The following is a 26126-nucleotide window of genomic DNA, read 5'->3' as shown; positions in this document are numbered from 1 at the left end:
GGACACATTAACCCTTTCGATATGAACCCAGCTAAAACCACCTCTGGCTCTATAGTACAAGTGTCCTGTTTTCATATGTTTTGAATGAAAATTTTCCACTAAACCTTAGTCACAATTTATGTTCCTTACATTAGATAAATGATAACTAAATTATTTTACTAAATTCTTTTTTATATTTGAAATTAATTGAAAAAAAAACTGAGCATCTCAGAAATATGGTAACAAAAGAGTTAACAAATGATTAATTTAACCCTTTCGATACCAACCTGGTTGAAACCACCTCTGGGTCTGTAATACAAAATGTCTTGTTTCCATAAGTTTTGAATTAAAATCTTGCACCAAACCTTAGTCAAAATTTATGTTCCTAACACTAGCTTAATGGTAACTAAATTATTTTACTAAATTCTTTGTTATATTTATAAATATGGTAAGGAAAGGGTTAAAGTTTTGGCATCTGGTAACTGACTTGGTGGATACCCACAAGATTATCCATCACAACAACCACCTTGGGTACCTTTTTGAATTTTGTATGTCAAACAGTCATGGACATGCTGACAATATCAAAAAACAACACAGCAACTGCATCTTTCAGAAACATTTTTCACATTCAGAATTGCTGAAGCATGGAATTAGTTGATTAAAACCAGCCCAGTGCTTCAGCAGTACTTTATTTTATCAACCTTTGGAGGGGTGAAAAGTTAAGTTGGCCATGGCAGGATTTGAACTGAGAACATAAAAAGAAATGAAACAAATAATACCAATAATAATAATAATAATAATAATAATCCTTTCAACTGTAGGCACAAGGCCTGACATTTTGGGGGAGGGGGATAGTCGATTACATCGACTCCAGTACACAACTGGTACTTAATTTATCAACCCCGAAAGGATGAAAGGTAAAGTAGATCTCGGAAGAATTTGAACTAATAATAATAATAATAATTACAATAATAATGGTTTCAAATTTTGGCACAAGGCCAGCATGTTTGGGGAAGTGGGTGAGTTGATTATATTGACCCCAGTTCTCAACTAGTACTTATTTTAATCGACCCCCCCCCCTCCAAAAGGATGAACAGCAAAAGTTAACCCCCAGCATAATTTGAACCCAGATTGTTACAACGGATGAAAATGCCACTAAGCATTTTGCTCAGCATGCTAATGACTCTGCCGGCTTACCAGCTTCAATAATAATAATAATAATAATCCTTTCTATTACAGGCACAAAGCCCGAAATTTTGTGGAGAGAAGGACCAGTCGATTACATCAATTCCAGTGCTCAACTGGTAATATTTTATCAAACCCAAAAGGATAGGGGGCATGGACCTTGGTTGAATTTGAACTCAGAACAATGAAATGCTGTAAAGCTTCTGGTTAGATGTTCTAACGATTCTGCCAGCTAGCTGCCTACATAAAAACACTTTTAACTATAGACACAAGGGATAAAATGTTGAGAGAGGGGCTTAGTCAATTATATTGATACCCGTGTTCAGCTGGAACTTATTTTATCAACCCCCAAAAGATGCAAAGCAACGTCAACCTCAGCAAAGTTTGAACTCAGAATGTAAAGAGAGATGGAATACTGTTACACATCCATGCAAAGTGCTAGCAAAATTCTGCCAGCTTGCCACCTTCTTCTTCTTAATAATAATGATGATGATGATGGTGGTTTCAAATTTTGGTACATCTGCAATTTAGGGGAAAGGTATAAGTTGATTACAATACCCCCAGTGATTAACTGGTACTTAATATTATCAAGGTTGAAAGGTAAAATCAACCCCAAAGACAGATGAAATCCCGCTAAGCATTTGCCCAGTTTGGTAACAATTCTGACAGCTCACAGCCTTAATAATAATAATGATGATAATAATAATGGAAATTATAGTAAATAGTTACCTTAAGCCAGTTGTATCCATCCATTTGATAGGGTCGGAGCACACCACCCACAAGTAGCTTTGGCTGATTCAGTGGCAACAGTTGTCCATTGAAGGTCCGTTCAGCTAATGCTATATCTTCTTCATTCAATAACTGACCAAAACAGATTACAAATGAGACATAATTAAATAAAATAAATAATTTAGTTATATTTTGGATACATCATTACGCCAATAATAAACACATGCACCGGTTCTGTTTTTGCACAGACAGAGCTGGAGCAAGTTCTGCTTCACTGCTTTTATTGTTGTTAGTCAACATTAAACAAATCAACTAATCTATTGTTTGACTAATTTTTGGTCAATGAACCAGAGAATCAGCTAGCTTTGTCAAAGTCTTTTTGTCGTCATTTCATGATCTCAAATTGACCTGCTTTGAAGAATTTTTATTCGAATGACAAACCCCAGTGCTTTTTTTTAAAGCTTGGTACTTTATCAATTTCTTTTGCTGAACTGCTAGGTTATGGGGACGTAAACACACTAACACCAGTTACCAAGTACAGCAGGGGCCAAACACAGACACACACATGTAGCATCACTGATGCGGAGTTATTCTATGCGAAATCACCAATGACCCGACACTCTTGTTTGCTGTACAGAGGCTGTTTCTCTTGTCAGCCAATAGACAGAGCTTTGCCCACGGCTAAGAGTTGTTTTGACTCTTATTTCTAGCAATGATGGAGCCGACTTGCACCCTTAGTCACTTTAGTGACAATTGTACATGTGCCTTTTGGTTTTAAATTGTGACTAGCCACTTTAATAATTCACATTCTCTCTCTCTCTTTTACTTGTGGCCATGCTGGAGTACCGCCTTTAGTCAAGCAAATCGACCCTAGGACTTATTCTTTGTAAGCCTATTACTTATTCTATCGGTCTCTTTTGCCGAACCGATATGTTACGGGGATGTAAACACCAGCATCAGTTGTCAAGTGATGTTGGGGGGACAGACACAGACACACTAAACATATACACACACATACATACATACATATATTATATATATATAATATATATATATATATATATATATGATGGGTTTCTTTCAGTTTCCATCTACCAAATCCACTCACAAGGCTTTGGTTGGCCCGAGGCTATAGTAGAAGACACTTGTCTAAGGTGCCACGCTGTGGGACTGAACCCAGAACCATGAGGTTGGTAAGCAAGCTACTTACCACACAGCCACTCTTCCTCATCTTCTTTTCTGTTTAAGAGCGTAGGCACAAAACATAAAAGACTTTCTCACCTTCCCAAGCATCTAATACACCAGCTTGTTGTTTATACACCTGTCTTCGTCTTTTTGTTTTTCTGTAAATTTCATATATATATATACACACACACACACACACACACGACAGGGTTCTTTCAACCTCCCTGTGTATCTAAGTACCAAATCCACTCACAAGGCTTTAAGTCAGCCTGAGGTTATAGCAGAAGTCACTTGCCTAAGGGGTCACACAGTGGGACTGAGCTTGGAGCCACGTGATTGGGAAGCAAGCTTCTTACCACTGCACATCACTCCTGCACCTTTTAAATAATCATTTTAATTATCATTTAAAATTTGTTTTTTTCCGTATTATATATAAAGGGAAAAAAAGCACGCACAACAAACTCACCATGTCCATCTTTGAAATATCATCTGTAGTCTCATCTTCAGTTTTGATAACTTGGTCAATAGTGGCATCACTGCTACAAGATTCTGCAGTATCAGATAATTTCGGTTTTTTGGCATCCTGCCGGAAAGAAGTGGGGGGGGAAAAATGTAAAGAAAAAATGAATATTAAGAATAAAGTGAAAAAAAAAAAATAGATGCAATGTTAATAGGATATAATAAGAGTCTGAGTAGACCCTCATACTTGAGAAGATAAAGGTAACCTTTTCAATGGTGGTATAGTTATGAAGTTAAGAAGTTCATTTCCTAACCATGTGGTTTTGGGTTCAGTTCCAATGCATGGCACCTTGAGCTAATATCTTCTTGGGGGCCATCAAAAAACCTTGTGAATAGATTTCATAGACAGAAACTGAAGGAAGCCTCTTGTATACATATATGTTTGTTACCTTGTCTTGACACTGTGTGTAAACTTAATGTTGCCAATATATACAAGTGGTGTCTTTTGTTTACAATCTTCTGTGAAAAAAATGTCTGGCCATGGCAAAAATATTACCACGCAATGTAAACAGGTGAGGTTTGGCAACAGAAAAGGCATTCAGTTGTAGAAAATCTACCTCAATGCTACATAGAGAGAGAGAGATATCATTGTTGTTTTCCAAACTTTCTGAAATAGATTGTCTATGATTCTCTTGTTGCTAACCATTCCCTATTTCCAGATATGATAATACAGGGTGTCCAGAAAAATACTCCGATATCACGACATACCCTAACAATAATATTTTAAAATTTTATTTTCAGGTGACTTACCATCTTCAACGTGATCACAAGGAAATTAAAGATGGCCACCAAACCAAAGCGTCACAGCTGGTAGTGTTTTTGTGGACACCCTGTATTTCCCTTAATCCTTTGAGCAAGAAATAGCTCAGGACCAGACATGTTCTCACAGAGGGTTGTAATCAAATGACACCATGTCAATGAATGACTATTTTCACTCAGCATGTAAGGAAACACCAACAGCAACACACACACACATTCATGCACATATATACATCTATGACAGTTTTGTTGCAGCTTCTGTCATTTAAATTTCCTTCACATGGCAATGGTCAGCCTGCAGCCGTAGAAGACAACACCGGCAGTGGAAAACAAACCTTTAACTATGATTCTAAAATGAACTTAACAATCAAGGTCATATCTCCTAGGCTACGCCAATAATAACTTAAACCCCATCAACTCCAGTACTTATTTTATCAACCTTTGGAAAATGGAAAGCAAGTGGACCCAATCCAGTACCCAATCTATACACACATATTATGTGTGTGTATGTGTCACCATTTACCATCCATCTTCTTTGCTGGCATGGACTGGACAGTTTGACAGGAGCCAATGGACCAGAGAACTATGTCTTTTGGCATCATTTCTACAGCTAGATACCCTTCACAGTACCATGTACGTGTGTGTGTATAAGTTTAAAAACATACAATAAATGCACAAACAAATGGAAAACAGACAGAAGCTCACCAAATCTTCATCAGCCCCACAAAAAAATCAATTCAATTTTGAGCTTTCAAATGGTAATATTGCTCCCGTAGCCAGTACCGCAACGACTGGCCTCCGTGCTGAGGGCACGTAACAAACACCATCCGAGCATGGCCGTCCGCCAGCCTCGTCTGGCACCTGTGTCGGTGACACATAAGAAAACACCATCCGAGCGTGGCCGTCAGCCAGCCTCGTCTGGCACCTGTGTCGGTGGCACATAAAAAACACCATCCGAGCGTGGCCGTCTGCCAGCCTCGTCTGGCACCTGTGTCGGTGGCACATAAAAAACACCATCCGAGCGTGGCCGTCTGCCAGCCTCGTCTGGCACCTGTGTCGGTGGCACATAAAATCACCCACTACACTCTCGGAGTGGTTGGCGTTAGGAAGGGCATCCAGCTGTAGAAACACTGCCAGATCTGACTGGCCTGGTGCAGCCTTCGGGCTTGCCAGACCCCAGTTGAACCGTCCAACCCATGCTAGCATGGAAAGCGGACGTTAAACGATGATGATGATGATGATGATGATGATGTATGTATATGTTCTCTATTTCAAGGTGGCCAAATTACAAATAAATTAGTAATATAACGAATTTTGTTTGACAAAAAAAAAATTCATTAACTGAATTGTCTCTTAATTGGAAAAAAAGATTAAAACAAAAAAGTAGCAGCTTTTGTTAGCAACTCTTTCAAAGAAAAGTAATTCAGAATTCATCTTAAGTAAATTTATATGCTTAGAAGAAAATCTGGTCATTGCCTGCAGGTAAGAGACACAACTATTGACATGTTTCAGCCTATTAGACCTCAACAGCAACACATGAAGTACTCAAGCTTACTGACAGACTGTTAGATAATTGAGTTACAAATAATTTTTAGGTAATATAATTTGCATAATTAATTAAAAGATGAAATGAGATAAAGGAAATAATAAGATAATAGCATGAAATTGGATCAATAAGAGGTGATATGCTGAACGTAATAGACAAAACACTTCAAACTAATTTGGAGAAGGAAAACAAATGCAAAGCAACCATACTTACTTTATTCTGATCTGGACTACCAGCCAACCTTTTCTTTGCAGATGTAGAATTGGTGTCTAGAAACAAGAAAGTAAAAGCTGATACAATATCATGTTGGTACAGTAATTAGTAACGACAGTTATAAGACTAAAGTCTGGTCCATCCATAGGTTCAAACCCTGTGGGAGAAATAGTACTGAACTCTCTCTCTTTTACTCTTTTACTTGTTTCAGTCATTTGACTGTGGCCATGCTGGAGCACCGCCTTTTTAATCGAGCAACTCGACCCTGGGATTTATTCTTTTGTAAGCCCAGTACTTATTCTATCAGTCTCTTTTGCCGAACCGCTAAGTAACGGGGACATAAACATACCAGCATCGGTTGTCAAGCAATGCTAGGGGGGCCAAACACAGACACACAAACACACAAACATATATACATATATATATACAACAGGCTTCTTTCAGTTTCCGTCTACCAAATCCACTCACAAGGCATTGGTCGGCCCGGGGCTATAGCAGAAGACACTTGCCCAAGATGCCACGCTGTGGGACTGAACCTGGAACCATGTGGTTGGTTAGCAAGCTACTTACCACACAGCCACTCCTTCTCCAAATAACTACATTTATTTACTCTAAATCAGTTTAAATTAACAATTACCATTCCTATATTGATAGTGTCACACTTTAGCATTTACACACACAAAATGGGCTTCCATACAATTTCTCCCTACTACATCTATTCACAAGGCTTTGGACAGTCCAGGGCTATAGCAGAAACTACATGCCCAAGATATCACACAGTAGACTGAATATGGAACCAAGTAAACTTCTTAACATGCCTGCATTTATCAGTTTACATATTTGGAGTTCTCTAATTTGCTTCAAACACTGCAATGTGCAAATGATATATTTTAAAGATCTCAAACCTCAACAAACTCTGTCTGACCCATCTAAGTATGAAAGAGTGGACATTAACCTTTTAGCAATTTAAACCAGCCATATGCGGCCAAAATATTCCACCTGTTTTATGTCCAAACTGGTCAGGTCTGGTTTTAACACCAACCTTACAATCTCATTCTAAGAAATTAACAATTTACTTCATCAAAATCTCAAAGTTACAAGATACTCTTTTACTTGTTTCAGTCATGTGACTGTGGCCAAGCTGGAGTACCGCCTTTAGTCAAGCAAATCGACCCCAGGACTTATTCTTTGGAACCCTAGTACTTATTCTATCAGTCTCTTTTGCCGAACCGCTAGGTGATGGGAACGGACACATACCACCATCCGTTGTCAAGCAATGTTGGGGGGACAAACACAGACACACACATACATATATACAATGAGCTTCTTTCATTTCCGTCTACCAAATCCACTCACACTTGCCCAACGTGCCACACAGTGGGACTGAACCCGGAACCATGTGACAAATAAAAGAGTAAAGAGTATATATATATAACGTGTGTCTGTCTGTCTTTGTATCCCACCACTGCTTGACAGCTGGTGTTGGTGTAGTTATATCCTCGTGACTTAGCAGTTCAGCAAATGGAGCCGATAGCATAAGTACTGGAAATGATTTATTTGACAAAAAATTATCTAGATGCCATGTAAAAAACCATTGTAGAGTGGTTAGCATTTGGAAGGGCATACAGCTGTAAAAACAACGCCGAAACTATCCCTCCTCACCTATGCTAGCGTCACAAAAAAAGCACCGAGTCCACTCTACAGAGCGGCTGGTGTTAGCAGGGGCATCTAGCCGTAAAAACCCTGCCAAAACCAACACAGTAAGCCTAGGGTAGTTTTTCTACCTGGCCAGCTCATGTGAACTGTCCTATCCATGCATGCAAAGAAGATGGGTGCTAAATGATGATGCTGGTGCCCCAGCATGAGTGCCATCTAAAGACTGAAACAAGTAAAAGATGGTGTTCAGGCTGCAGTACCAACCACATCAGTCTGGGATGACCTGCAAACATCAGGGGCCTTACACCTTCTTCTTCGACAAATTTATTCAATTTAAAAAGAAATATATTCTTACCACTTTCATTGACTTCACTTTCTTCCTCTGGTTCCTTAGCATTTGGACCATTCACCTACAAAAAGGGAACAAGTTTGAAATTTTACAGAAAACAAAAAAAAAAGGGTACCAGCCTGAGAACTCACACACTATATAAAGCAGATAAGTTTTTGAATTTTAGCCATAACCTACAAAAATACATTTTAAATAGGAAGATTAAAAGCATCTCAACTGCTCAAGATGGCTGTTCTGGTTAAGTTTTAATTAAAATTAATTATTTGATATCTCATGTGATTATGACCGCCAACTCCCCCACAGCAACACCACATAAGCCTGCGGATAATAACTGCTCTTTACAACCTCACATAGACCTGTGAGTAGTAACAGTTTTTAATGCCCTCCGCACCACAAATAAGCTTACGGCTAATAATTACTTTTCCAACACCACATACATTTGTGTAGTCATATATAAGTAAAGGATTGAGAACTGTTTTTACAATCCCACATAAACCTGTGTGCATTTGCATTCGTGGTTAATGTTCTTTTTTTTTTTTTTTCCATGGCAGAATATAATTTAAAGCAGCACCAAAATCTTAGTGAGGTTTATGACAACCACACTACACTGTTCTAACAAGGAATCCATGTCAAGTTAATTTATATATATATTTCTTTACTACCCACAAGGGGCTAAACACAGAGGGGACAAACAAAGACAGACAAAGGAATTAAGTCGATTACATCAACCCCCAGTGCGTAAATGGTACTTAATTTATCGATCCTGAATGGATGAAAGGTAAAGCCGACCTTGGCGGAATTTGAACTCGGAACGTAACGACAGACGAAATACAGCTATGCATTTCGCCCGGCGTGCTAACATTTCTGCCAACTCGCCGCCTTTGAAACCGATACTTATTTCTTTATTGCCCACAAGGGGCTAAACATAGAGGGGACAAACAAGGACAGACAAAGGTATTAAGTCGATTACATCGACCCCAGTGCGTAACTGGTTCTTAATTTATCGACCCTGAAAGTCGACCTCGGTGGGATTTGAACTCAGAACGTAACGGCAGATGAAATACTGCCAAGCATTTCGCCCGGCGTGCTAATGATTCTAATAGGATTTCAATTACCCTTGCTGAATATAAAATATAGATCTGACTGCGCCTAAAATTAAAGGTCTCTTACCCGTTGAGCCTTCTCTCTGTGGCGTTTCTGAATCAATTTGGCCACCATCTTTCTTCTGTGTTCCTCTTCTTTCTCTTGTTTCTTGATGCGCCCCAAAAGATATTGTGTGTAAGCATTGCTTTTGTCCAGGAGAATCTGTAAACGCTGGTACCTCACCTTCCGAGCCATCTCATTCATTTGACTCCAGCACTAAAAGATAATTATATTTTTTTAAGTTGATTTTGGCCACACGATTGCAACAGAATCTATTTCTTTCTCCACCACACACTTGTGTATGAGTATATATATATATACACACAACTTATAAGTAAGGGCTAAAGAAAATTATTTCAATGCCAATATGCTGATAACAGACTATTAAATCGTCAGTTTCCACATATAATTTACTCGCTACAGAAAAAACCGAAGAACTGAAATATATATATATATATATATATATATAATATTCATGTGTTTTATGTATAAACATTGGCCCTCATGCCGGTGGCATGTAAAAGCACCCACTACACTCTTGGAGTGGTTGACGTTACGAAAGGCATCCAGCTGTACAAACTCTGCCAGATCAGATTGGAGCTTGGTGCAGCCATCTGGTTCGCCAGTCCTCAGTCAAATCGTCCAACCCATGCTAGCATGGAAAGCAGATGTTAAACAATGATGATGATGATGATGATACATAAAAAAACAACCAAGCCACAACTGAAGCAGCAATCAATACATAGAGTATGGTGTTTATTTTCACAAGATGAAGGAACAACAGTGACTCTGAAGCTTTGCTGGTCTTATGTACACACACACATTCATACATATACACTCATAGATAAACACACACGCACACACAAATATAAATCACGTATTTGTCTACACACACATGATGGATTTCATTTGCTTTCATAGCCACACCAATTTACTACAACGATGTATTATTAAACTGATACACCATCCTCAATGCAATATAACCAAGGGTCAACAATGCCACTCACCTCTTCCTGTTCTTCCTTCAGCTTCTGCTCTGCCTCAATTGAATCCTGCTGCAGCAGCTGTTCTTCCTTCATCATGTCAGCAGTTATCATCACTGATGTGTTTGTCTCTTTAGTCTCAGTCTCTTTCACCTATAATGATGATGATGATGATAATAATTATAATAATAATAATAATAATAATAATAATAATAATAATAATAATTGCTCTGATGCAGTACCAGACAGTGGCTCTCATGGCTTCTGATCTTAACTGATTGGAAGTATTATCATGTACATTGTTTTGTCTTGGTATAAAAGATGGGCTACAGCAAATATTCTACTCAGTACCACAGATTTGCTTGTCAGTTGCTTAACCATAACCAGCTGAGCATGTCCCTTAGTGGCTGACAATATGTGCATCTCTTTCATGCACAATCTTTCATGAAAAACATGCTTAACCAAAAGTAAATATTACCTCAACTGGCAACAGCTGAGGGTTGGCAACAGGAAGAACATCCAGCCGTAGAAAATTCAGCTCAACAAATCCTGTCCAATTCAAGTGTGCACAGGAAAGTGGACGTTAAATGATGAAGATAATGATTATCAATGTATTTAGCCATTGAAATTACTGAGGCAGAAACAATGAAGAACATTTAAAACTCACCGTTTTTTCTTGGGGATTTTTTTCAGATGCCATATCACTTCCATCAGTCAAAGGACATTCGATTTCTTTCTTTGGCGAAATTTTATCTTCAATACTGTTGGATGTGTTATCATTATCACAGTCAGTAGTTCCTTCAATTAAAAAAAAAAAAAAAAACTGAAGCAATACAGGGAAGAACGACAACAACAACAACAGCAAAAAACAAAACTAGGGACGTCTGCTGTATGAACCCTTGATAGAAAAGTAGACAGTAACCCTTTAGCATTTAAAGCAGTCATGTCTGACAAACTTGTTCTACCTGTTTTATGTTCAACCCACCCACATCTGGCCTCTCACACCTTCCCTACATTCATCATCATCGTTTAACGTCCATTTTCCATGCTAGCATGGGTTGGACGGTTCAACTGGGGTCTGGGAAGCCTGAAGGCTGCACCAGGCCAGTCTGATCTGGCAGTGTTTCTACAGCTGGATGCCCTTCCTAACGCCAACCACTCCGTGAGTGTAGTGGGTGCTTATGTGCCACTGGCACAGGTGCCAGAGGAGGCTAGCAACGGCCACGATCGGTTGGTGCTTTTTACGTGCCACCGGCAGTCTAAAACTTGTCAGTCTAAAACTAAACAATCACATCTTTGAAATCTTAAAGCTACGAAATAATGCAGGATTAATTCAAAACACTGCGAATAAATAAATATTACATTTGACAGGGTGAAGGATTAATGTACTTCATGCAAGAAGACATTTTAACCCTTTAGCATTTAAACCACCCATATCCGTTCCAAATATTCAACTTGTCTTATGTTCGAACTGGCCAAATCCTGCCACTTACAGTGAGACTACAATGTCATTCTAAAAATAAACAAACACATCATTGAAATCTTGAAGCTACGAGACAATTGATTAATTCTTATATTCATCAGAATAATCTGAATGCCAAAGGGTTAAATAAAAGTACCCCAATCATCTATTTCAATCCTCTAGGCCACCTGAATTCATTTACCCGTAACACCCCTCTTCAACTGCAGTAGCCTTCCTGCAACTTAAGGGTACACCCTGATGCCCTTTCACCATCTTCTCTCCTTTTCCAACAGAGGTAGCCATGTATCTCTTCTACAGAGAAACAAGCATTCTGGTTCCTCTATCATACTTTAACCTCTCATCACGCCTACTTGCGTATGGATGAGGACAACTGCATTAAGAAGTGTCAAGTTCTAATTTTGGAGGGTACCTGTAGAAAGGGTAAACTCAGGAAGATGAGAGATGAAGTGGTGAGAAGGGATCTTTGGAAGCTGGGCCTCACTGAGGAAATGACAATGGACTGGGAGATGTGGCAATTTACTGCACTTGATAAGATGTATCAAGCTAAGTAGAATCACTGTCTTCCACAATATAGAGGCTTATCCTTTCAGGTGCTGGTGCCACATGAAGGGTATCCAACCAGAGAAACCATGCCACAATAAACAACTGGAGTCTGGGCAGCTCCTGTCAAACTATCCAACCTGTACCAGCATGGAAATGGATGTTAAACAATGATGATCATCATCATCTGGCATAAAGCCACAGACCTCAATATTACTCCCACCTCAGTCGAGGGTTCTTGTCTTGCAAGTTACTTGGAGACCTCACTATTGCTGGTGTCACATAAAAAAAGCACCCAGTGCCAGGGATGTGGAGTCGAAACAAAAAACTTCAACTCCAACTCCTCTACTGTTGACACCTGACTGACTCCTCTTTATGTAATTAAGTGACTGTGGTCTACATATCTAATAAGGCATATGCATACGCTTGTACATTGAGTAGGCCTATATGTTATAACTGGTTTATATTAAAGAATAAAGATATTGTGAGTCAGAGTTGATATAGTTTTACCGACTCGGACTCCACCTACTCCATAATAGTTTCTGACTCCACAGCCCTGCCTAGTACATTATACGAAGTGGCTGGGGCTAGGGAAAGGATCCAGCCATAGAAACTATGACTAAGCTGAGATAGGAGCTTGGCACAGATCCCTAGCTAATCAGACTCCTGTGAAACCCTAAGAGTGATTCAGAAGCTGGCAGGGTTACTGGAATAAGAACAAACCTAGTCATTACATGGGCAGCAGGGTTTTGTAAAAGAGGAGAATAAAAGAGATAGAAATGAGACAGTATCAAGAAGAAGAGGGACTCTGAAGGGGACACTTGGTCATGACTGAAGATCCGCTCAATCAAGTCTAACCTAGGGCTAAACTGCAACAAATGTTTTGAGTCAGTTTTGGTTTAGACTGTGACCATGCTGGGGCACCGCCTTGAAGGATTTCAGTCAAACAAATTGCTCCCAGTAATTGTCATTTAAAGTCTGGTATGTATGTTGTCAGTTTCTTTTGCCAAACAACTATGTTGCAGGGATGTAAACAAACCAACACAAGCTGTCAAGAAGTGGGGGAGGGTGAAAAACAGAGACATAAAGAGACACACATATATACATACATACACACACACATGCATGTATGTATAGACATATGCACAGACACACACACACACATGAACATGTGATTGGCTTCCACCAATTAGATTCACTCACAAAGCACTGGTTGGCCCAGAGCTATAGTAGAAGACACTTGCACAAGGTGTGGCACAGTGACACTGAACCCAAGAACAACCTGGTTGCAAAGCAAGCTTCTAAACGTAAAAGACACAAAAAAAAAAAAAAAAAAAAAACCCACTTACCATTTAGTTTCAAAGACATGTGAGCGTCTTCTGATGGTTCCACAGCAACGTTGAGAGGCTTGGATGGTGAAACACTCTTTTTCTCCATCGTCACATGACCACCACCACCACCACCACCACCACCACCACCTCCGTCGTCGTCGTCGTCTTCTTCTTCTTCTTCAAGACGTATTTTGACTTCAGTGACAGCCTCTGCAGAGATGTTAGTTCCCTTGCCAACATCCTCTTCTTCAGTCGATGCTGCAGGTGATGTCTGCATCATGCTTACTGGTTGGCTAATGTTGGGCCTGTAACGAACATAACAAAAACATTTAAACTTGACTTTTTAACTTAACATTGCATTAGGAATTCACAAAGATTCACTGAGTGTGTGTATGTATATAAATACACACACACACACAGACACATATATCATTATCGGCATTTAATGTCCGCTTTCTATGCTGGCATGGGTTGGACAGTTTGACAGGATGGACATTAAACGATATACATACATATGTCTTTATTACCCACAAGGGGTAAACACAGAGGGAACAAACAAGGACAGACACACGGATTAAGTCGATCACATCGACCCCAGTGTGTAACTGGTACTTAATTTATCGACCCCGAAAGGATGAAAGGCAAAGTCGACCTCAGCGGAATTTGAACTCAGAACGTAACGGCAGACGAAATATGGCTACATATTTCGCCCGGCGTGCTAACGTTTCTGCCAGCTCACCGCCAACGATATATATACAGGGTTGGCCAACAGTCACCTGATAGTAAATCAAAACTCCATAAATACTAGCTGTAATTCAACATTAACTCAAATGGAAAAATGTGTCGCTCAAAAAGAACTTCCTCTTGAACTATTTTCATGTTTCATATTTAAATGCTTTTATCAAATTCATTCAGTCGTTATACATAAATATACCTCGGAATTAACTGGTTCTGATTTATTGTCAGGTAACTTTTGGCCGACCAGGTGTGTGTGTGTGTGTGTGTGTATATATATATATATATATATATATACACACACATATACACACCCAGAGGATGCGTAAGGTATTTGAGAATATACTTATTTTGGATCATTGCTGCAGTTTTTGCTAACTCTGTATAATCTTTGTTTCAGAAAATAATAATGGCAGAATCTCAGCTTACTTAAGATCTCCATGTGTCAGAAGGAACAGTCAGAAATGTTGTCCACAAAGACACCAGACAAGTCTTATATGATGAGGAAAGGTCAATTAGTCAAAAAAAAAAAAAAAGCAAAAGAAAATCACTACATCAGATCTAAAAGTCTCTTAAACAAACTGAAAAATCCAGCAGAAGATTTGATTTGGTTTTTCCTCAAATGAGAAAAACTTCAACCAAAGTCAAAAAGTTAACAGAAGAAATGACAGGCAGTTATGTGCAGACCCTTCTGAAGTTCCAAGTGTTATGCATATAAAATTTCCTGCAACTGTCATGGTTTTAGGGGTTGTCAGCAATGAAGGACATGTGATGCCTCTTTACTTCTTTCCACAAGGTCTTAGAGTTAACTCTGCCACCTACACTGAGGTTTTGGAAGTAATTCTTAAACCCTGGATAGACAGAGTATGCAATGGAAGGCCATATGTGTTTCAGTAAGAATCTGCACTATCACACATGGTTCAAATAACACAGGAATGGATGGCTGAAAATTTTCATGATCACATAACATTTGGCGTCCTAATTCCCCAGATCTCAATCCATTCGACTATTACATGTAGAGCATTGTAGAGAGAGCGGAACACACCAAAACACCAAAGATTCTTTGAAAGCTGCCATAGTCAGAGTAATGTCCAAAATGAACCAGGACCACATAATTCAAGCATGTAGATGATTTAAATCTCATATAGAAGCAGTTGTTGGAGCTGAAGGTGGCTTTATTGAATAACATTATAGAAAAGATTTATTTTTATCAACAGAATTTTTTAATAAATAAAGTTGTCAGTTATGATATAGGTTTTTTTTTCATAATCATAAATCTGTTTTCAAATATCTTACGCACCCTGTGTGTGTGTGTGTATATATATATATATATATATATATACGACCTAGTCCTAACGCTTTTGCACGTGGCCAATGCTAGTGTCACCTGACTGGCTACTGTGCAGGTGGCACATAAAAAGCACCCACTACACTCTTAGAGTAGTTGGTGTTAGGAAGGGCATCCAGCTATAGAAATATTGCCAGATCAAATTTGAGCCTCCTGGCTTGCTGGTCTCCAGCATGGAAAACAGACGTTAAACGATGATGATATATATATAACTAGCAGTATCGCCCGGCGTTGCTCGGGTTTGTAAGGGAAATAACTATATAAGCATTTTTAGAGAGTTACTTCCCTTATAGATGCCAATTCGAGCTTTCTTAGCCATTTCTGTTTTGGTGTCTTCAAGCCATGAAGTCGTTGTTCTAAAAGAATGCTGGTCTCCTTGACAACGCATTAGAACGTTGATTTCCTTAAATTCCCTTCCCCACAGCTTCACGAGGGAGGGAAGAAGGGGGAGAAACAAACACAGGTGCAGGTGTTTGAGCGTGGACGCCAACTCCGCCGCCATCGACACACGAAAAATTATGCATTAAAATGGAATAAAAAATTATGTTAAATTATTTTTAAAATCGTAGACTCATCGTATACGCGCGCTAATAGCCAGACGGGCTTGATATTAATCACAACTATAAGATACCCGAATTTGGTTAAACTGCACCGCAAAATGTGGGAGGAGTTAGGAATCTAAATCGAAGGGGACAGACACTCACACAACTACAGTTTTATATATATAGATATATATATATATATATAATATATATATATATATGATATATATATAATATATGATATATATAAGTCATAAATGACAGAAGTAGTTTGATGAACTTTTATTTAAAGGCACAGGAGTGGCTGTGTGGTAAGTAGTTTGCTTACCAACCAAATAGTTCTGGGTTCAGTCCCACTGCATGGCACCTTGGGCAAGTGTCTTCTACTATAGCCTCGAACCAACCAAAGCCTTGTGAGTGGATTTGGTAGGCGGAAAGTTAAAGCCTGTCATATATATGTATATGTATATATATATATATATGTATGTATGTGTGTGTACATGTTTGTCCCCCCAACATCGCTTGACAACCGATGCTGGTGTGTTTACGTCCCCATAACTTAGCGGTTCGGTAAAATAGTCCGATAGAATAAGTCCTGGGGTCGATTTGCTTGACTAAAGGCAGTGCTCCAGCATGGCCACAGTCAAATGACTGAAACAAGTAAAAGAGTAATAAGAAAAACCCTAATGTCACAACAACTTGTATATATTACTGTATAGTCTATGATTTGTACAATAATAAATGAAGGGGCTTTTTTTTATCATTTGAATCTATATATTGTGACTTAAATTTAAATATATACACATATATCTATATATAGCTATTTATATATATATATATATATATATATATATATATATATATATATACAATATGTTACATTACTCGGTAGTCAAGATAAAACTCTGAGTTTCAGATGCCGAAGTGGAAATCCACAACACCATCTCTTCGGTTATCTGGCTATTTGAAAACGTTATGAAAAAATACCGTTAAATAAAGGGAAATTACTCTGTTATAACTCTGCTTGCCTGCATACTTATACATCGCTCGCATTTTTCGTCATAAAAATTATATAAAAATACATAAAAAATATATAAATTCTTCTTGGGACATAACATAGAAAGCATGTTCTATCTGTTTTCTTTAGGGGACCAAAAACGTAACAGAAACTTAGTCACATGTGGGCATGATCCGAAAAGCTCTGTCCTTGTATTTAGACATGTAGTAGGGTCTAAGCTGCTTTTCCAGATAAGCCATCTCTCCATGTCGCATAGACCGCACCTTCCGCTGCCGTTAGTATAGGGCTTACATCTGGCCAAAATCTTCCATTGTATGTTATAATCGACACCTTTATCTCTTAAAGACCAAATATGATTAGACAATTGTGTCGCTTTTCTTTTGTTCCAGTGCCTAAAGCTCAAAGTGTGGTTATTGAACCTGGCCTTCAAATTACCCTCTGTAAGGCCCACGTATTTCTTCGTCGAAACGGTGTCTTTAGTGGTTATAGAGTTTACGGTAGCTTCATATATGATGGTCTTGGACATGCAAGCTCCATTTAGCGGGCACAATTCTTTATTCCTGCATGAACAGCTGTTTTCTTCTTGTGTTTTTTGTATGTTATGTTTGATTATGTTTTTAAAATTGGTAGTTGAACTAAAACTAATTTTTAAATTGTGTCTATTGAAGAGTTTCCTATAAGTATGGTTAACTGGAAAATGTCTATCTATCAGTGCTAGGAAATATTTACCTATATTGAAGGCCACCTCGGGTGAGTAAGGGGGCGTAAACCAGATGACCTTCCTATTTCTATTATTCCTTTTCTTTACTGTTGGGCTATTTACATAATATTGAGGTCTCTTTCTTTCTTTTGTTGTCTTACCGTTTTATCAATATATATATATATATATATATATATATATATACACTCTCTTTACTTGTTTGTCATTTGAGTGTGGCCATGTTGGAGCACTGCCTTTAGTCAAGCAAATCAACCCCAAGACTTATTCTTTGGAAGCCTAGTACTTATTCTATCAGTCTCTTTTGCCGAACTGCTAAGTTACTGGGAGATAAACACACCAACATAGGTTGCCAAGCTATGTTGGGGGGATAAACTCAGACACACATACATATATTTACGACGGGCTTCTTCAAGTTTCTGTCTACCAAATCCACTCTCAAGGCTTTGGTCGGCCCAAGCCTATAGTAGAAGACACTTGTCCAAGATGCCATGCAGTGGGAATGAACCCGGAACCATGTGGTTTGTAAGCAAGCTACTTACCACACAGCCACTTCTGCACCTATATATATATATATATATATATACATACACACAGGCCTATCTATGCATATATACATATACACACCAGCAAAATTAGAAAATTACAGTAGCAATAAAACCTATGGAGATTAAATTTAAATATTCTATGGCTATAACTACATCCAAGCGAAGAATACTCAATGACAATAAAAATGGTGATGGCTACTGAAATAATCATGATGTAAGCTAAATTATATAGTGATGGTGGTATTGATTAGTTATTGATTACTGTATTGGAACTTCTGTGCGTATGATAGTAACTACTACTGAAATGCTTATGATGTAAATCAGAGTGGTGGTGGTGATAGTTGTGGTAGTAGCGGCGAGCTGGCAGAAACGTTAGCACGCCGGGCGAAATGCTTAGCGGTATTTCGTCTGCGTTACGTTGCGAGTTCAAATTCCGCCGAGGTCGACTTTGCCTTTCATCCTTTCGGGTTCGATAATTAAGTACCAGTTACGCACTGGGGGTTGATGCAATCGACTTAATACCTATGTTTGTCCTCTCTCTGTTTAGCCACTTGTAGGTAATAAAGAAATATGTAGTAGCAGTGACAGTGATGGTGTTCATCATGAAATAAATATCCATGATGTGACAAATAGATGATGATAGTAATGATGTTAACGAGTGAAACAGACATGATGTAACAAAGAGATGATGATGATAATAGTTATGTTTATGATGATGGTTATGTTGATCTGTAAAATATGTTGTAACCTAAAGACATCATGATGATGATGCCTATGTTGGTTACTGAAGTATCTATGATGCAAATTAATGATCATGACGACGATGATGATGATGATGATAGTAGTAATGCCAATGAGTGAAATACCCATGATGTAACATTAAGAAATGATGATGATAATGGCAATGTAGTTGATCAGTAAAATATACCTCTTATAACCTTAAAGATATGTGAAGGCGCATGGCTCAGAGGTTAGAGTGTCAAGCTTACGATCATGAGGTTGTGAGTTCGAATCCCAGACCAGGCTGTGTGTTGTGTTCTTGAGCAAGACACTTTATTTCACGTTGCTCCAGTTCATTCACCTGTAGAAATGAGTTGCGACGTCACAGGTGCCAAGCTGCATCGGCCTTTGCCTTTCCCTTGGATAACACTGGTGGCGTGGAGAGGGGAGGCCGGTATGCATGGGCGACTGCTGGTCTTCCATAAACAACCTTGCTCGGACTTGTGCCTGGGAGGGTAACTTTTTAGGTGCAATCCCATGGTCAGTGTCGTGAGCGAAGGGTGTCTCAGAACCTTAAAGATGTGGTGATGATTGTGATGGTGAAATTTGATGGGGGAGTTGTCAATCAGAAGAAATATCCATGATGGAACTTAAAAATCATGATGATGGTTAAGTGATCTTTGAAATTGCTATGATGCAACTTAAATAGATGATTGAAATATCCATGATGTAACCAAAACATGATGGTAATAATGGTGATGACGAGGATGATATTGATGATGAGGGTGGTGGCGACGATAATGGTGGGGTATCAACCTGGAACATATACAGGATATAACTTACAAAAAGTGATGATGTTGATAGCAAATGTTAACCATTGAAAAGTTTATGATGCAACCTGAAGATGATGATGATGATGATGATGACAATAGCAATGATGAAGAGATGACAAAGATAAGTGAAATAGCATGATGATGACTGTACTGACCACTGAAATATGATGCAACGTGAAGGTGATGACCATGATGAGGGGTGAAACATCCTAAAATTATGATCTGATGGATCATATCCTAAAATTATGATCCTGATGGATCATATTCTAAAATTATGATCCTGATGGATCATATCCTAAAATTATGATCCTGATGGATCATATCCTAAAATTATGATCCTGATGGATCATATCCTAAAATTATGATCCTGATGGATCATATCCTAAAATTATGATCCTGATGGATCATATCCTAAAATTATGATCCTGATCATCATCATCATTTATAATGTCCACATTTCTGTGTTTCCATGGGTCACATGAAATTTGCTGAAGTAGACTTTTTTTTTACAGCTGGATGCCCTTCCTATTGCTAATATCCTTAACTGTTTCGAAGGTAATATTTATACATGACCAAACAGGTTTCCACAGATTATTGGAAATGGACACCACTGACGGTGGCCCTTACTCTTTTACTTGTTTCAGTCATTTGACTGCTGCCATACTGTAGCACTGCCTTTAGTCGAAATGATCGACATCAGGACTTATTCTTTGTAAGCCTAGTACTTATTCTATCGGTCTCTTTTGCCAAACTGCTAAGTTATGGGGACGTAAACACACCAGCATTGGTTGTCAAGTGATATTGGGGGGACAAACACAGACATATATATATATATATATACATATATACAACAGGCTTTTTTCAGTTTCCATCTACCAAATCCACTCACAAGGCTTTGGTCAGCCCGAGGCTATAGTAGAAGGCACTTGCCCAAGGTGCCATGCAGCGGGACTGAACCCGGAACCATGCGGTTCGTAAGCAAGCTACTTACTACACAGCCACTCCTGCACCTTGTTTACAACTATCACGTGATGTCAAAGCAAAAAGACAGTAACACACATGTGCTTACTTCATGCTCTTGCATGATGGGACTGGGGTCATCTCAGGTTAGTGGTCCCAGAGGCATCATTGTGTGCTGAGCTAAGCAGCTCCACCAGTGCTCCCCATCACTGGCTGTCTTGTGCCAGCCCCCCTGTTTCCTCCAAGGTGACATTGATCCTCTGGAGATCTTCCTTTCTCACATCCAGCCATCTGGTGGAGGGCCTTCCACGGGGCTTCTTCCATCCCACAGCTGCTGTGTCGAATGAGAGCAAGGCTCTGGTATGATAAGACAGAGGATATGTCCATATCAGCACATGCAGTCGGTTGCTATGAGGTGAGAGGCTGTGGACTGATGCATATGCACACAAGCAAATTCTGTTGGAAACATGATGGTACCATCTGATGTCTTCGGTGGTTCTCAAGGCTCTACTATTAAAACCATCAGTCCTCTTTGCCAACAGGGTCTTCATAAGGGGGCAGGTTTCTGCTCCGTAGACAAGAATGAACAGGACCAATGCATTGCATATGCAGAGCTTCATCTTCCACGAGATAGAGCAGTGGAACCAAAGAGGCTTCCAGTGGGAGTACATGATCCCAGCAGCCAGACCACATCTTACATTGATTTCCAGAGTCAAGTTGCCATTGTTGGTGACTGTGGAGCCCTGGTAGATGAAGGAACTGACAAACTCCATGATGTCAGGGCATATATGGAGATGGGGGGGATGGTCTGGGCCATATGTGTATGTATGTGTGTGTATATATATATATATATATAATTAGATTGTAAGGAATGCAGATAGTTTTTAATGTATATATATATATATATATAATGTGTGTGGGACTGAGCCTGGAACCATGCAGTTCGTAAGCAAGCTACTTACTAAATAGCCACTCCTGCGCCTTGTTTACAACTATCACGTGATGTCAAGGCAAAAAGACAGTAACACACATGTACTTACTTCATGCTCTTGCATGATGAAGCTGGGGTCATCTCAGGTTAGTGGTCCCAGGGGCATCATTGTGTGCTGAGCTAAGCAGGTCCACCAGTGCTCCCCATCACTGGCTGTCTTGTGCCAGCCCCTCTGTATCCTCCAAGATGACATTGATCCTCTGGAGATCTTCCTTTCTCACATCCAGCATATATATATATATATATATATAATGTGTGGGAAAAAAAAAAAAAAAAAAGGTCCACCGGCAAAGCTCCAGGCTCTGACGCCATCCCTGCAGAGGTGTTCAAGTCGGGCGGCCCCACCATGATCAGTCAGCTCACCAGCCTGTTCCAGTCGATGTGGGACAGGGAACAACTCCCTCAAGATTTCCGGGACGCAACAATCGTCCACATTTATAAGTGGAAAGGAGATCGGCGGTCCTGCGACAACCACCGAGAAATCTCCCTCTTGTCCATAGCCCGGGTCCTGCTTGACCTCCTTCTGGAACACTTGGAGCAAGGCCTTCTCCGAGAGCCAGTGTGGCTTCCGCGTGGGTCGAGGGACCACTGACATGATATTCGCCGTCCGCCAGCTCCAGGAGAAATGCATGGAGCAGCACCTTGACCTCTGCATGACCTTTGTTGACCTCACCAAGGCTTTCGATACAGTCAGTCGGGAGGGACTATGGAAGGTCATGGGAAAATTTGGTTGCCCCAGCAAATTTATTGCAATTGTCCGCCAGTTCCACGACGGAATGACAGCCAGAGTCCTTGAAGACAGCAACTCATCTGAAGCCTTCCAGGTGACCAACGGAGTTATATATATATATACACACACACACAAACGTGTCTCTCTCTCCTGGTATTCACATTACATGATAGTTGCAAGAAAGCCTCACCCTCATACAAGTAGTGTCGTTTGTTTCCAATTCTCTTTGAAAAAATATGTCTGGCCAAGGGGAAATATCACCCAGCTTGGAAACAGGTGAGGGTTGATGACTGGAAAGGCACCTGGCCATAGAAAAATCTGCTTCAACAAAATCCGTCAGACCCATGTAAGCGTGGAAAAATGGACGTTAAAACGATGATGATGAGTATACAGATTGTAAAATACAAGGTGATAGAAAGAAAGAAAAATTAGTATTTTTCTTCACAAAATAACCCTACTTAATTTTTTAACCGAATCTTTTCTGTTTGGCTGCACATGTGAAAGTTTCGAAGTTTATTGAAAATTTTTTAAAACTTGGCTTACTGATCTTAATTTTCCACGCTGAATCTCAGGAGATATTTCATTTTTACCAGAAATTTTTTTTTAAGAAGTTATAGAGGTTTAAAGTTACCCAGTTTTTTTCCTTTAACTTCAGATTTCTAAAAACCAAAATTAAAAAGAAAAAAAAATCTACAAATCTAGAATCAGTAAATTTAACCTTAGGATAAGCTAAATGTACCTGCCACACAAAACTGTGCGCCCCTCTGCCAAGTCTCACGAAATCTCTTATGATAAAAGGCAGATTTTCTCTGCATGTTCCCATGTTCCTTTTTAATACAATTCTACAATATAGAATTTCCTCAATTAGAATTTACCTATGAAAAATCATAGATTCGAAGTAGATTCGATTGGGTCATGGCATATAAAGTTTTCTTCAATTTGACCCCCAATATAAAGATCCTCACCCGCGAACGAAAAAAAAAAAAAAAAACAGCCTGCAGGGTGTTAACAACTGTGTAGAAAAAAATTTTCCGCAAATAAACCTGGGGGGGGGGCGTAAGGAGAGACTTGGAAAATTCACAAGATCCTATTTTTTCTACATTTAATAAATTAACCTAATTTCGATAACCCTTGACATTTCAGGATCGCTCGTTAACTGAGCTGAAAGCCGATTCCAATTGTCGTCGTTTAGCCCCAGCTCGTGTCAGGTCTGATCCAACAGACGTGATCAAGGGCACCTCTACCCACGACCATCCCATTTATTTTTCAGGCAATCATATTCCGTTGAAATATATCATTTGCATCTTAATTAAAATAACGACTGTAACACAATTTTTTCATGAATTAAATTAACAAGAAATTTAAGTATCAACGAGGAATGTATTCTTGCATTCTTAACGCCAGCAACCCTATGACTGACTATAGACACTCCACCCACGAACTTCTATATTTTTTTTTATATGCTTCAGGCAGCGTACCACAGGTTACATTAGCCAACGTGTCTTCTTATATGATAGATAGGGTGTGACACGAGGGAGATTTGGGCTTAAGTAAAACAAGATGGTCATAGTTGGATCGTGTTAAAAAGACAGGATGGTGACATTTAGAACATTTTTTCCCCAGATAATCTCGTTTGAAATGTTTTAAAACGACGAGATGGCCACGGTTAGAACGCTTTTAAAATACAGAATAGGGCGAGACGAAAGATTGCCCAGAATAGATAGGCTATACATATCTGACATTTCAAAATGCGTTTACACCTCTAAATAATATTATAGGGAGCCGTATCTTTCTGAACGAAAAGGAGAAAAAACAGTGGACAGCAGAGAAAAAAAAAAGATGATGGCTAAAGATGGAAGGCTTTGACTAGATTTTGATCGACTTGGGACGAAACATTACCCAAGAAAGGAAGATAGATATTATCTACTTCCCCTACATCCTTTTTCTCATATAGTTATGGTTATGTGTGAATATTATACATACATATATATATATACACGTACACACATCATATATATATACATACATACATAAAAAACTATCTGCACTGCTTACAATCTAATTATAGCATATATACAAAAGAAAATATACATTTATACATATGCACACGTGTGTATGATATATATATTATATATATATATATATATATATATATATATATATATATAGAGAGAGAGAGAGAGAGAGAGAGAGAGAGATTCATAACGACAGTTCGCTCGTGGGAAAAAATACACGCAAGATAGCTTCATAGAGAAAAAATATATATACTTACATTATTTCAGTCGAACTTCATTAATATCACCGATAAATAAATACTTCTAAATTGTTAAACACAAATATCTGGGTGAACGTATTTGTATATTAATGACTGTTGCCTCTCAGCCCAAGCAAACACAACACATCAATGACAACATGAAAAGGCACGCTAGATTTTCGCGCCAATTCGCTGAAACCTATCGGTGCTAGTGCATCTTCGTTCCGTGTAGAAATGTCATCCAGACAACCGGTTGTTGTGTATTACAGTTTTCTGTTATAAACTTTTATTGGCAAAGATCGCCCCTTTTATTTATTGTTTCGTTCACGTGTATTAATTTATATGCGGTATACAACTACCTTTATATGCTTCATATAAAAGGTTTGTCAGATTACATCATGTTATTTCTTCTAATAAAAGCCCGTTGCATTTGGCTATATTTAGACAACAGGATGTGTTTATGGTCATGTGATGTTACTTGTTCGATCTTGTCAGTTTTGAAAAAAAAAAAAAAAAGTTTCCGAACGGTTTTCGAGCGTTTTATTGTTTTGTAAACCCGATCGAACGCCTGTGCAGATGATCTCGATAAAAATATCAAATAGTGTCGGCGAAAGGGAAAGCTTTTCCAAAAGATAGTTTGACTTCAGCTGTCGACATCGTGTTATTTTATTAAATTATGCAGTTAACTTTCATCGTAGACTATATTTACTTTGGTGACCAATTCTTTTCTTCTTTCCTTTTAAGTTCAATAATGTATTTATTATTCAGCATTCTTTGGTTTTTTGGTGTTACACTGAGAGTGAAAATACTGATTACAATTCGATAGTATCAAGGCAAACTTACCTGGAACCTTATATTATATATTTTATATTATATACTAATTTATATTCCTTTTGTATTATATATTTTAGAAATATTGCATTTCTAAATCTCTCAGAGAGACTTATACAATAGCAGCACGATAAAGTGATGGTTTCTTGCCAAATTAATGTGGCAGTCCCAGGAAAGGGAAGATGCTACTGTTATATAACCCCAGGAAACGTGGCTAATGTGACACAGAACGCTTGTAATCACATAGCCAACTGGAAACTAAGCATTTTTGCCTCTGGAACTGTCACATTAAGTTGGC

General features: G+C 38.8%; 1 protein-coding gene across 1 annotated transcript in view; it reads right to left on the bottom strand.

Annotated features, from left to right (window-relative positions):
* Positions 1–25324, bottom strand: part of LOC115220810 (lymphocyte-specific helicase-like) — a 53312-nt gene extending 27988 nt beyond the window's left edge. The window contains exons 1-10 of the mRNA XM_036510498.1: positions 25016–25324; positions 13764–13905; positions 13619–13730; positions 10914–11044; positions 10271–10399; positions 9291–9479; positions 8127–8181; positions 6116–6171; positions 3545–3661; positions 1894–2025 (exon numbers count right to left, since the gene is read on the bottom strand). Coding sequence (XP_036366391.1) covers positions 1894–2025; positions 3545–3661; positions 6116–6171; positions 8127–8181; positions 9291–9479; positions 10271–10399; positions 10914–11044; positions 13619–13730; positions 13764–13905; positions 25016–25017 — 1065 coding nt within the window. The 5' untranslated portion in view covers positions 25018–25324. The remainder of the gene's footprint in view (positions 1–1893; positions 2026–3544; positions 3662–6115; positions 6172–8126; positions 8182–9290; positions 9480–10270; positions 10400–10913; positions 11045–13618; positions 13731–13763; positions 13906–25015) is intronic.
* Positions 25325–26126: the final 802 nt, after the last annotated feature.

Source organism: Octopus sinensis, linkage group LG17 (assembly GCF_006345805.1).
Source record: "Octopus sinensis linkage group LG17, ASM634580v1, whole genome shotgun sequence".
In the NCBI taxonomy this organism is placed as follows: domain Eukaryota; kingdom Metazoa; phylum Mollusca; class Cephalopoda; order Octopoda; family Octopodidae; genus Octopus; species Octopus sinensis.
Note: the sequence above shows the minus strand (reverse complement) of the source record. Positions and strands in the feature narration are given on the sequence as shown.